Source organism: Oncorhynchus masou, chromosome 18 (genome assembly GCF_036934945.1).
Source record: "Oncorhynchus masou masou isolate Uvic2021 chromosome 18, UVic_Omas_1.1, whole genome shotgun sequence".
Taxonomy (NCBI): Eukaryota; Metazoa; Chordata; class Actinopteri; order Salmoniformes; family Salmonidae; genus Oncorhynchus; species Oncorhynchus masou.
Genome location: NC_088229.1, coordinates 50692676 through 50705915, shown reverse-complemented (window position 1 = coordinate 50705915; position 13240 = coordinate 50692676). Strand labels below are relative to the sequence as shown.

Below are 13240 nucleotides of genomic sequence, written 5' to 3'. Positions count from 1 at the left end.
TGCTAGTCGGGCGGGCGGGTGCGGGCAGCAATCAGTTGAAAAGCATGCATTTAGTTTTACTAGCGTTTAAGAGCAGTTGGAGGCCACGGAAGGAGTGTTGTATGGCATTGAAGCTCGTTTGGAGGTTTGTTAACACAATGTCCAAAAAGGGCCAGATGTATATAGAATGGTGTCGTCTGCATAGAGGTGGATCACGGAATCACCCGCAGCAAGAGCGACATCGGTGATATATACAGAGAAAAGAGTCGGCCCGAGAATTGAACCCTCTGGTACCCCCATAGAGACTGCCAGAGGTCCGGACAACAGGTCCTCCGATTTGACACGCTGAACTCTGAGAAGTAGTTGGTGAACCAGGCGAGGCAGTCATTTCAGAAACCAAGGCTGTTGAGTTTACCGATAAGGATACGGTGATTGACAGAGTCGAAAGCCTTGACCAAGTCGATGAAGACGGCTGCACAGTACTGTCTTTTATCGATGGTGGTTATGTTATCATTTAGTACCTTGAGCGTGGCTGAGGTGCACCTGTGACCAGCTCGAAAACCGGATGGCACCGTGGAGAAGGAATGATGGGATTCGAAATGGTCAGTGATCTGTTTAACTTGGCTTTTGAAGACTTTAGAAAGGCAGGGCAGGATGGATATAGGTCTGTAACAGTTTGGGTCCAGAGTGTCTCCCCCTTTGAAGAGGGGGATGGCCGCGGCAGCTTTCCAATCTTTGGGGATCTCGGACGATTAAAAAGAGGTTGAACAGACTGTTAATAGGGGTTGCAACAATGGCGGCTGATAATTTCAGAAAAAGAGGGTCCAGATTGTCTAGCCCAGCTGATTTGTACGAGTCTAGGTTTTGCAGCTCTTTCAGAACATCTGCTATCTGGATTTGGGTGAAGAAGCTGGGGAGGCTTGTGCAAGTATCTGCGGGGGGTGCGGAGCTGTTGGCCCAGGGTTGGGGTAGCCAGGTGTATAGCATGGCCAGCCGTAGAGAAATGCTTAATAAAATTCTTGATTATCGTGGATTTATCGTGGTGACAGTGTTTCCTAGCCTCAGTGCAGTGGGCAGCTGGGAGGAGGTGCTCTTATTCTACATGGACTTTACAGTGTCCCAAAACTTTTTGGAGTTTTGCAAATTTCTGTTTTGAAAAAGCGAGCCTTTGCTTTCCTAGCTAACTGCGTGTATTGGTACCTGACTTTCCTGAAAAGTTGCATATCGTGAGGACTATTCGATGCTAGTGCAGCCCGCCACAGGATGTTTTTGTGGTGGTTGAGGGCAGTCAGGTCTGGAGTGAACCAAGGGCTATATCGGTTCTTAGTTCTAATTTTTTTAAAAGGGGCATGCTTATTTATGATGGTGAGGAAATTACTTGTAAAGAACGACCAGGCTTCCTCGACTGACGGGATGAGGTCAATATCCTTCCAGGATTCCCGGGCCAGGTCGATTAGAAAGGCCTGTTCGCAGAAGTTTTTTAGGGAGCGTTTGACAGTGATGATGGGTGGTCGTTTGACCGCGGACCCATAGCGGATACAGGCAGTGATCGCTGAGATCCTGATTTGAAAACAGCAGGTGTATTTGGAGGGCAAGTTGGTCAGGATAATATCTATGAGGGTGCCCATGTTTACGGATTTAGGGTTGTACCTGGTGGGTTCCTTGATAATTTGTGTGAGATTGAGGGCATCTAGCTTAGATTGTAGGACTGCTGGTGTGTTAATCATATCCCAGTTTAGGCCATCTAACAGAACGAACTCTGAAGATAAATGGGGGGCAATCAATTCACATATTGTGTCCAGGGCTCAGCTGGGAGCTGAGGGGGGTCTATAACAGGCAGCAACAGTGAGAGCGGAGTCGATGATAGTTCCGAAAGCCTTTTGGAGTGGGTCTGTGGACTTCTCTGTGAATATTGAAGTCACCAAAAAAATTGAATTATCTGCCATGACCGGTAACATGAGAGCACCCCTCCAGCTAGGATGGAGTCCGTCATTTCTCAAAAGGCCAGGCTTGGTCCTGTTTATGGGTGAGTCCCAGAAAGAGGATCAATTATCTACAAATGTAATATTTTGGGAGGGCAGGAAACAGTTTTCAAACAGCGATTGAGTTGTGCAAGTCAGCTGTAGAGCTCATCATTCCCCCTAACTGGGAAGGGGCCAGAGACAGCTACTCGATGCCAACACATCTTTCTGGCTAAATTACACGCTGAAGTTACTGCGCTTGGTGACCTCTGACTGTTTCATCCTAATGTCGCTTGTGCTGAAGTGGATAACAATATCCATATTCTCTCTATACTCGCTAGTTTGAACATCAGTCAGCACCGTTTTCAGATTATCCTTTACATCGGTAGCCCTGCCCAGTGGTAAACATTGTATAATCGCTGGATGATTCTATTTAAGTCTAATATTGCGGGTAATGAAGTAACCAATGACTTGGGTTTTTGAATTTGTCAGAGCTAATGGTGGGGAGGCTTCGGCGGCTCAGACCCAGTAATGGGTGGAGGTGAGACCTGAGAACGCTTGGGCTCCGACTCGTTGCTTAGTGGGGAAAAACCGGTTGAAAGTTTCTGTTGGCTGAATGAGCGACACTGAGAATGCCAACAACATTTATTTTCAGAAGCCTAGTGAAAATTGTCCGGCTGTGGGGACTATGGAGGTTGATTAATGCAACTACTGTAAATGTTATTTGTCACATGCAATGAATACCGTGAGATGCTTACATACAAGCCATTAACCAACAATGCAGTTAAGAAATATTTACTAAATAAACTAAAGTGAAAAAGAAAAGTATCACAAAAGTAATCTGGATGGCCATTTGTTTAATTGAGCAGCAGTCTTATGGCTTGGGGGTAGAAGCTGTTAATTAGACTTTGCATTCCGGTACCGCTTGCCGTGCGGTAGCAGAGAGAACAGTCTATGACTTGGGTGATTGGAGTCTTTGACAGTTTTTGGGGTTTTCCTCTGACACCGCCTAGTATATAGGTCTTGGATGGCAGGAAGCTTGATGTACTGAGCCGTGCACACTACCCTCTGTAGTGCCTTACTTTCGGATGCCGAGCAGTTGCCATACCAGGCAGTGATGAAACCGGTCAGGCTGCTCTCGATGGTGTAGCTGTAGAACTTTTTGAGGATCTGGGGACCCATGCCAAATCTTTTTTGAGGGAGAAAAGGTGTTGCCGTGCCCTCTTCACAACTTTTCATGGTATGTTTGGACCATGATAGATTGTTGATGTGGACACCAAGGAACTTGTCTCTCAACATGTTCCACTACAGCCCCGTCGACGTGAATGTGGGAGTGTTCGGCCCTCCTTTTCCTGTAGTCCACAATCATCTCCCTTTGTCTTGCTCACGTTGAGGGAGAGGTTGTTATGCTGGCACCACACGGCCAGGTCTCACACGGCCACCTCCTCCCTATAGGCTGTCTCATCGTTGTCGGTGATCAGTTCTTCCACCGTTGTCGTCAGCAAACTTAATGATGGTGTTGGAGCCGTGCTTGGCCACACCGTTGTGGGTGAACAGGGAGTACAAGAGGGGACTAAGTATGCACCCCTGAGGGCCCCCGTGTTGAGGATCAGCATGGCAGATGTGTTGTTGCCCAACCATACCATCTGGGGGTGTCCCTTCAGGAAGTCCAGGATCCAGTTGCAGAGGGCGGTGTTCAGTCCCAGGGTCCTTAGCTTAGTGATGAGCATCATGGTGTTGAACACTGAGCTGTTGTCAATGAACAGCATTCAAACATGGGCGTTCCTTTTGTCCAGGTGGGAAAGGGCAGTGTGGAGTGCAATTAATATTGGGTCATCTGTGGATTTGTTGGGGCAGTATGGAAATTTGGGGTGCATCAAAGGCATTTAGCTCATCTGGTGTCAGTGGGCAGCTCGTGGCTGGGTTTCCCTTCGTAGTCCTTAATAGTTTGCAAGCACTGCCACATCCGACAAGCATCTGAGCCGGTGTAGTAGGATTCAGTCTTAGTCCTATATTGACGCTTTGCCTGTTTGATGGTTCGTCTGAGGGCATAGTGGGATTTTTTTATGTGTACAGATTAGTGTCCCGCTTCTTGAATGCGGCAGCCTTTAGCTCGGTGCGGATGTTGCCTTTAATTCATTGCTTCTGGTTGGAATATGTACGTGCAGTCACTGTGGGGACGTCGTCGTTGATGCACTTATTGATGAAGCCGATGACCGGTGTTGTACTCCTCAATGCCATTGGATGAATCCTGGAACATATTCCAGTCTGTGCTAGCAAAACAATCCTGTAGCTTAGCATCTGCTTCATCTGACAACTTTTTTATTGATCTAGTCACTGGTACTTCCTGCTTTACTTTTTGCTTGTAAGCAGCAATCCGGAAGAGAGAATTGTGATCAGTTTTGCCAATGGAGGGTGAGGGAGAGCTTTGTACACGTCTCTGTGTGTGGAGTGAAGGTGGTCTAGAGTTTATTATTTTTTATTAGCTTGTGCGGACTCTGTGAAACGAAAGATATTACAGTTTATTACCATTTTTAATGTCCCGTTGGTAGGATAGTCTCGCTCATCCAGTTTATTCTCCAGTGATTGCACGTTGGCCAATAGAACGGATGGTAGTGGCAGGTTACCCACTCGCCGACGAATTCTCACAAGCATCCTGATCTGCACCCCTGTATTTCCTTATTTTCTTAGTCCGGGAGCAACATTATATCTTTTGCATCAGACTCATGAAAACATCTTCCTTTAGTTTGAGGTGCGTAATCGCTGATCTGATAACCAGAAACTATTTTCGGTTAAAAGAGACGGTTGCATCAACACTATGTACAAAATACTTTTGATTATTTACTTATTCAAATATGCTGGCTGTTGCAAGCCTCCCACCGTCAAACCACCATGCCCACTCTCTCACATCGGGACTTCCGAGCTATATGATGTTCAAAGAGCATAGAGTAGAGCGCCCTCTTCGGACAATCATTGACTTAAAAAAAATGACCACAAATGAGCAGATGTATGCATTTGTTCAATCTATGTTTATAATATCTGCTCTTTATGTGTAGAATAAAGACCGATTTTATAAATATTTCCGTGAAAAACTAATATCAGCCAAAAAAATTAGTTAAGCTCTACTTACCATTTCATAATGACTTGCTATCATCGCAGCTCCTAGTCAGATTTTATTTTGGGGGTGGCGGGAACAGTCCTCCATACATACTAGCCAATCCGATTTTCCATATCGAGTTTGGGCAAATAGACGATAATGTGAGGCGAGTAAAAAGTTTGAAAGCTTTGATGAGCAAATAAGGCGGGACAATATGGGATATTGATCGTTCTGCCAACCGCTCACTGTGTTGCAGAGGAGGACGTTGACTATAAGCGGGGTTTTTTTTGTGGCACGAAATAAAGAATTTTTAACTAATGACCATCTGCTAACAAAGCATGAGATTAGTCATAAATTAATTCACAGAGATTGTCAGACGAAAAGGTATACAAAGTTATCTTGCTATTTTCCAATGATGTCATGCTAGGTTTGTAAGGAAATTAGTTATCTCATGTTAGCTGATTAGTTTAGTCACCAAACCTCTGCTTTGTATTGTTCTACATCCACAGTTTTGTCAAGTGCATATTACAGCCATCTACACTTTGTAGGAGTCCATTTAGGAATGTGACTTTCTTATTTTGTGGTTTGCTATGACATTAGCACACCTAATGCAATCTGTATAGTAGGACCAGTCTTTTATATAGTGAAAGGACTATTGCATTTTTGTTCAATGTCAAATCTGTTCTAACCCCATTGTAATCTCTCCCCCCCCCTCCCCCCAGGAGTCAAACCTCTGTGAAGCCACCTTTCCTGTCCTCTCCTGTGAGTATGACTCAAAGGTTGTAGAACAACAAAACCAAAAGTCCATAGAATTACGTAATTGTTAAAGGGCAGTGTGGAGTGCAATTAATATTGGGTCATCTGTGGATTTGTTGGGGCAGTATGCAAATTGGGGTGCATGAAAGGCATTTAGCTCGTCTGGTGTCAGTGGGCAGCTCGTGGCTGGGTTTCCCTTCGTAGTCCATAATAGTTTGCAAGCACTGCCACCTCCGACAAGCTTCTGAGCCGGTGTAGTAGGATTCAGTCTTAGTCCTATATTGACGCTTTGCCTGTTTGATGGTTCGTCTGAGGGCATAGTGGGATTTTTTATGTGTACAGATTAGTGTCCCGCTTCTTGAAAGCGGCAGCCTTTAGCTCGGTGCGGATGTTGCCTTTAATTCATTGCTTCTGGTTGGAATACATTTTAATGTTGTTTTCAGTTTTTTATGTCTTCAGCTGTAGTATTATATCAGTTAAGAAATAGGCACGCAACTATCATCTGTTCTCCATTTGAAAGCCGTGTGTATTTTTTGTCGATATTTGTGAAGATCACATATATTGTCATCGATTTCTGAATCATGGGCCATATTGCACAAAGCTGCAGTCTAATGAATGGAGTTTCTTTCAAGGTGAATGTTCTGGTCCCTTTCCTAGGTGTTTGATGGCGTCTACAACAATGCCAGAATGATACATTTCCTCACAGCTGTGGTGGTGAGTCATTTTTGTTGTTGTCTGTTTTAGTCCTGAGACATGGCTGTAGAATTCAATGTAGTCTACAGCCATTTCTCAGGGCTATGTCTGCACGGACATTTAGCATCTTGTTATATCGAACCATAATGTTGACATAGCTCATCATAGTGTGTTAGATAGTATTTTCTTCAATTTTCTGCTCCTTCTCTCATTCTCCTGCCTACATACCTCCCTCCATGCCCCTCTATTTTATGCCTCCTTTACAGGGCTCCACCTGTGACGTAAGAGTGAAGAACGGCAACGTGTACGAGGGCATCTTCAAGACCCTCGGCTCACGGGTAAGTACATGAAAGTCTCTAAGATCCAAACCACGGTTTGTGTTTGTGGCTCTGATCTCTCTACTAGTCCTTACGGCCTAAAGAAGGTTGTCTTCCATCTAGGGCTGACCCCATTTAGTCGACTGGTCAATTGTTTGGTAGATAGGCTGTTGGTCGACCAAGATTATTTTAGTTGAGCAAACGCAAATAGATTTACAGATATATTTTTTTCATGACAAACGAGACACCTTTCCGATTCAGGCCTGTCTCAGTGGACTAATCCAATCCTCTTCCGCCACTTTGTGCCCATTTGTTGTTTAATAACTTCACTGTGTAAATTGTTTGCCCTTTGATTGATAGCGTCTATCAATTCCCCATGACATTTACAGTATCACCAGTAGTAGCCTACATTTACCATTAATTCCCATAATTTCTAAACTACAATGTCTGTTTTGTTACAGTAATTTCTGATAATGCATTTAATATATACAGTGGGGCAAAAAAGTATTTAGTCAGCCACCAATTGTGCAAGTTCTCCCACTTAAAAAGATGAGAGAGGCCTGTAATTTTCATCATAGGTACACTTCAACTATGACAGACAAAATGAGAAAAACATATCCAGAAAATCACATTGTAGGATTTTTTATGAATTTATTTGCAAATTATGGTGGAAAATACTTATTTGGTCACCTACAAACAAGCAAGATTTCTGTCTCTCACAGACCTGTAACTTCTTTAAGAGGCTCCTCTGTCCTCCACTAGTTACCTGTATTAATGGCACCTGTTTGAACTTGTTATCAGTATAAAAGACACCTGTCCACAACCTCAAACAGTCACACTCCAAACTCCACTATGGCCAAGACCAAAGAGCTGTCAAAGGACACCAGAAACAAAATTGTAGAACTGCACCAGGCTGGGAAGACTGAATCTGCAATAGTTAAGCTGCTTGGTTTGAAGAAATCAACTCTGGGAGCAATTATTAGGAAATGGAAGACATACAAGACCACTGATAATCTCCCTCGATCTGGGGCTCCACACAAGATCTCACCCTGTGGGGTCAAAATGATCACAAGAACGGTGAGCAAAAATCCCAGAACCACACGGGGGGACCTTGTGAATGACCTGCAGAGAGCTGGGACCAAAGTAACAAAGCCTACCATCAGTAACACACTACGCCGCGAGGGACTCAAATCCTGCAGTGCCAGACGTGTCCCCCTGCTTAAGCCAGTACATGTCCAGGCCCGTCTGAAGTTTGCTAGAGAGCATTTGGATGATCCGGAGAATGTCAGATGAAACCAAAATATAACTTTTTGGTAAAAACTCAACTCGTCGTGTTTGGAGGACAAAGAATGCTGAGTTGCATCCAAAGAACACCATACCTACTGTGAAGCATGGGGGTGGAAACATCATGCTTTGGGGCTGTTTTTCTGCAAAGGGACCAGGACGACTGATCCGTGTATTTCCGGCGCCGACAGAGATGGCCGCCTCGCTTTGCGTTCCTAGGAAACTATTTCAGTGGGGTTTTTTTTTTACGTGTTATTTCTTACATTGGTACCCCAGGTCATCTTAGGTTTCATTACATACAGTCGGGGAGAACTACTGAATTTAAGAGCAACGTCAACTCACCATCAGTATGACCAGGAATATGACTTTCCCGAAGCGTATCCTGTGTTCTGCCTTTCACCCAGGACAACGGAATGGATCCCAGCCTGCAACCCAAAACAAAGACGACGTAAAAGAGGGAAACGAAGCGGTCTTCTGGTCAGGCTCCGGAGACGGGCACATCGCGCACCACTCCCTAGCATATTTCTCGCCAATGTCCAGTCTCTTGACAACAAGGTTGATGAAATCTGAGCAAGGGTAGCATTCCAGAGGGACATCAGAGACTGTAACGTTCTTTGCTTCATGGAAACATGGCTCACTCGAGAGACGCTAACGGAATTGGTGCAGCCTGCTGGTTTCTTCACGCATCGCGCCGACATTAACAGACATCTTTCTGGTAAGAAGAGGGGCGGGGGCGTATGCCTTATGGTTAACGAGACGTGGTGTGGTCACAACAACATACAGGAACTTAAGTCCTTCAGTTCACCTGATTTTAGAATTCCTCACAATCAAATGTCGACCGCATTATCTACCAAGGGAATTCTCTTTGGTTATAATCACAGCCGTATATATCCCCCCCCAAGCAGACACATCGATGGCTCTGAACAAACTTTATTTGACTCTTTGCAAACTGGAACCACATATCCTGAGGCTGCATTCATTGTAGCTGGGGATTTTAACAAGGCTAATCTGAAAACAAGACTCCCTAAATTGTATCAGCATATCGATTGCGCAACCAGGGCTGGTAAAACCTTGGATCATTGCTATTCTAACTTCCACAACGCATGTAAGGCCCTCCCCCGCCCTCGTTTCGGAAACTCCATTTTGTTGCTCCCTGCCTACAGACAGAAGCTAAAACAAGAAGCTCCTGCGCTGAGGTCTGTTCAACGCTGGTCCGACCAATCTGATTCCACGCTCCAAGACTGCTTCCATCACGTGGACTGGGATATGTTCTGCACTGCGTCCAACAACAACATTGACGAATACGCTGATTCGGTGTGCGAGTTCATTAGAACATGCATTGAAGATGTCGTTCCCATAGCAACGATTAAAACATTCCCAAACCAGAAACCGTGGATGGATGGCAGCATTCGCGTGAAACTGAAAGCGCGAACCACTGTTTTTAACCAGGGCAAGGTGACCGGAAACATGACCGAATACAAACAGTGTATCTATTCCCTCCGCAAGGCAATCAAACAAGCTAAGCGTCAGTATAGAGACAAAGTAGAGTCACAATTCAACGGCTCAGACACGAGGTATGTGGCAGGGTCTACAGTCAATCACGGATTACAAAAAGAAAACCCCGTCACGGACCAGGATGTCTTGCTCCCAGGCAGACTAAATAACTTTTTTGCCCACTTTGAGGACAAAACAGTGCCACTGACACCGCCCGCAACCAAAACATGCGGACTCTCTTTCACTGCAGCCGACGTGAGTAAAACATTTAAACGTGTTAACCCTCGCAAGGCTGCAGGCCCAGACGGCATCCCCAGCTGCGCCCTCAGAGCATGCGCAGACCAGCTGGCTGGTGTGTTTACGGACATATTCAATCAATCCTTATCCCAGTCTGCTGTTCCCACATGCTTCAAGAGGGCCTTGTTCTTGTTCCCAAGAAAGCTAAGGTAACTGAGCTAAATGACTACCGCCCCGTAGCACTCACTTCCGCCATCATGAAGTGCTTTGAGAGACTAGTCAAGGACCATATCACCTCCACCCTACCTGACACCCTAGACCCACTCCAATTTGCTTACCGCCCAAATAGGTCCACAGACAATGCAATCTCAACCACACTGCACACTGCCCTAACCCATCTGGACAAGAGGAATACCTATGTGAGAATGCTGTTCATCGACTACAGCTCAGCATTTAACACCATAGTACCCTCCAAACTCGTCATCAAGATCGAGACCCTGGGTCTCGACCCCGCCCTGTGCAACTGGGTACTGGACTTCCTGACGGGCCGCCCCCAGGTGGTGAGGTTAGGTAACAACATCTCCACCCCGCTGATCCTCAACACTGGGGCCCCACATGGGTGCGTTCTGAGCCTTCTCCTGTACTCCCTGTTCACCCACGACTGCGTGGCCATGCACGCCTCCAACTCAATCATCAAGTTTGCGGATGATACTGTGTGGTGTCATTGTCCTGTTGAAAAACAAATGATAGTCCCTTGAAGCGCAAACCAGATGGCATGGCGTATTGCTGCAGAATGCTCTGGTAGACATGCTGGTTAAGTGTACCTTGAATTCTAAGTAAATCTCAGACAGAGTCCCCAGCAAAATACCATCACACCACCACCATGTTTAACCGTGGGAACCACACATGCGGAGATCATCCGTTCACCTACTCCGTCTCACAAAGACACAGCAGTTGGAACCAAATATCTCAAATCTGGACTTATCAGACCGAAGGACAGATTCTCACCGGTCTTTGTGCTCATGTTTCTTGGCCCAAGCAAGTCTCTTCTTCTTATTGGTGTCCTTTAGTAGTGGTGTCTCTGCAGCAATTCGACCATGAAGGTCTGATTCACGCTGTCTCCTCTGAACAGTTGATGTTGATGTCTCTGTTTCTTGAACTCTGGGAAGCAATTATTTGGAAATTGATGTGGCTGGAAACTCTAATTAACTTATCCTCTGTAGCAGAGGTACTGTAACTCTGGGTCTTCCTTTCCTGTGGCGGTCCTCATGAGAGCCAGTTTCATCATAGTGCTTGATGGTTTTTGCGACTGCACTTGAAGAAACTTTGAAAGTTCTTAACATTTTTTGCATTGACTGACCTTCATGTCTTAGTAATGTGTGTTATTTCATAGTTTTGATGTCTTCACTATTATTCTACAATGTAGAAAATAGTAAAAATAAAGAAAAACCCTCGAATGAGTAAGTGTGTCCAAACATATGTGGGAACTCCTTTAAGACTGTTGGAAAAGTTTCCAGGTGAAGCTGGTTGAGAGAATGCCAAGAGTGTGCAAAGTTGTCGTTATGGCAAAGGGTGGCTACTTTGAAGAACATGATTCCATGTGTGTTATTTCTAAGTTTTGGTGTCTTCATTATTATTATTTATTATGTAGAAAATACAAAAAATAAAGATCAACCCTGGAATGAGTAGGTGTCCAAACTTTTGATTGGTGCTGTATATATTTTGTGTGTAGTTGATTTAATTTAACACACAGGGTTTGTCTACATATGGAAAAATACACTTTTTAAAATGTAAACCAATCGATTTGTCGAAAGAACAGATGACCTTTGGTCGAGTTAAGGTATTTTTTGTTGGGGTCAGCCCTACTTCCCTTTGACTTAAATGTTCTTCTGTCTGCAGTGTGAGCTGGCAGTGGACGCAGTCCACAAGCGAGGCGAAGACGAGAGGCCCGCCCTGCCCCGGAGGGAAGAGATCACCGACACCATGGTCTTCAGCTCTTACGATGTGGTCACCATGACCTGCCGAGACGTGGACCTAAACTACGCCACCAGAGGTACAGATGAGTGCTTTTTCTCAATTGCACAAAATCTGTCACCCCCTCACCTCTTTCATCTTCACTAATCTATAAGAACATACCAGGTGAAAGCCAACCTAATGATGATCTTCCATCATATTGTTTTCACTTTGCAAGTGCAGAGGAAGAAGGACGAACTTTGAAGCAATTGAGACAGCTAGGGAGAAGTGGGATCGGGAGGGTTGGACGGAGGGAGGGATGTGTTGTAGGTTAGTGTTTGATCAACGTGTAGATTGTCTGCATTGTCCGGTAAGGGACGAGTGGTTTAAAGGATTTGTAGGTCATTGTCGATGGTTACATTAACCAGGTTTCCATCCAACTATTTCATATAAAAAGTCACGACAGGCCTGATGGAACAAGGACATTTGTCAGTAAAATGCCCTGATGTCGACGAAACAAAATACGCTAGACAAGATTGGATACTTTTTTATCGGTGAAGTAGATTATGCGACGATTGCGGTGGACACACTTTTATATGCAAATATTGATATAAAAACAATCATGTCGCACTAAACTTGGAGTCACACAATGATATGTTACGTTTCACTACTTCTACCACCACCTCCACCATGATGTGGAACAGCATAGTTATGTAGAATAAGATAGGATGAACCTCAACTTGTTTCATAACATCATCACAAAGGACGGTTAAGTGCACGGTGATGAGCGCCATGGAAATAAATATTGAGGGTCGGCTATTGTTTGAAGGATGCGGGTGACATGATGATTGGTGCTTGGCTGCCAATTATCAAATAAAAATGATCTTGCGTTTATCCATATCATCATCATAAAGTTGTCCCTCCACTTTATCAGCGAACTGTTGTCTATAGAGCATGCGCCAAAACCAAATTGGGCAAGTATGCTATTCATCGCAACAGTTTGTGACCAAACCATCAGTAGAAAATGCAGTGGAATCCCATTGAACTTCTGTTTCTTATTCAGATTTTAGAATATTCACATAAACCTGTCACCAATTGGATGGAAAATGTTTTGCATGTCAGCAATCAAGATTCCATCCAATTGGTGACAGGTTTATGTGAATATTCTAAAATCTGAATATTCTAAAATCTAAAATATATAGGACTTTCAGAAAGCTAATTGTATTTTGTCACATCATGATGATGCAAAGCGCATCATCATCATGATGATGTGGCAAGTTGCAATTTGCTTTTTGAATGTCCTATATCGTGTAAACATGATTGTTGTAATGCGAAACCAAATAAAGGGGATTTTGAGTGAATTATTCCTTTAAGACAAAATTCCAAGTTGACATCTGAGTGCTAAACTAATAAGACGTTAGGGTAATTTGCATGGGGTCATAGTTATTTTGTGTAAGAATGTAATGTGT

At 44.4% G+C, this 13240-nt stretch overlaps 1 protein-coding gene across 3 annotated transcripts in view; it reads left to right on the top strand.

Moving 5' to 3' along the window:
- Nucleotides 1-13240, top strand: part of LOC135504748 (ataxin-2-like protein) — a 45863-nt gene that overhangs the window by 9409 nt on the left and 23214 nt on the right. For all 3 annotated transcript variants that reach the window (XM_064923591.1, XM_064923590.1, XM_064923589.1), the window contains exons 3-6: nucleotides 5760-5799; nucleotides 6451-6507; nucleotides 6753-6824; nucleotides 11718-11871. In XM_064923591.1, the coding sequence (XP_064779663.1) occupies nucleotides 5760-5799; nucleotides 6451-6507; nucleotides 6753-6824; nucleotides 11718-11871 (323 nt within the window). The remainder of the gene's footprint in view (nucleotides 1-5759; nucleotides 5800-6450; nucleotides 6508-6752; nucleotides 6825-11717; nucleotides 11872-13240) is intronic.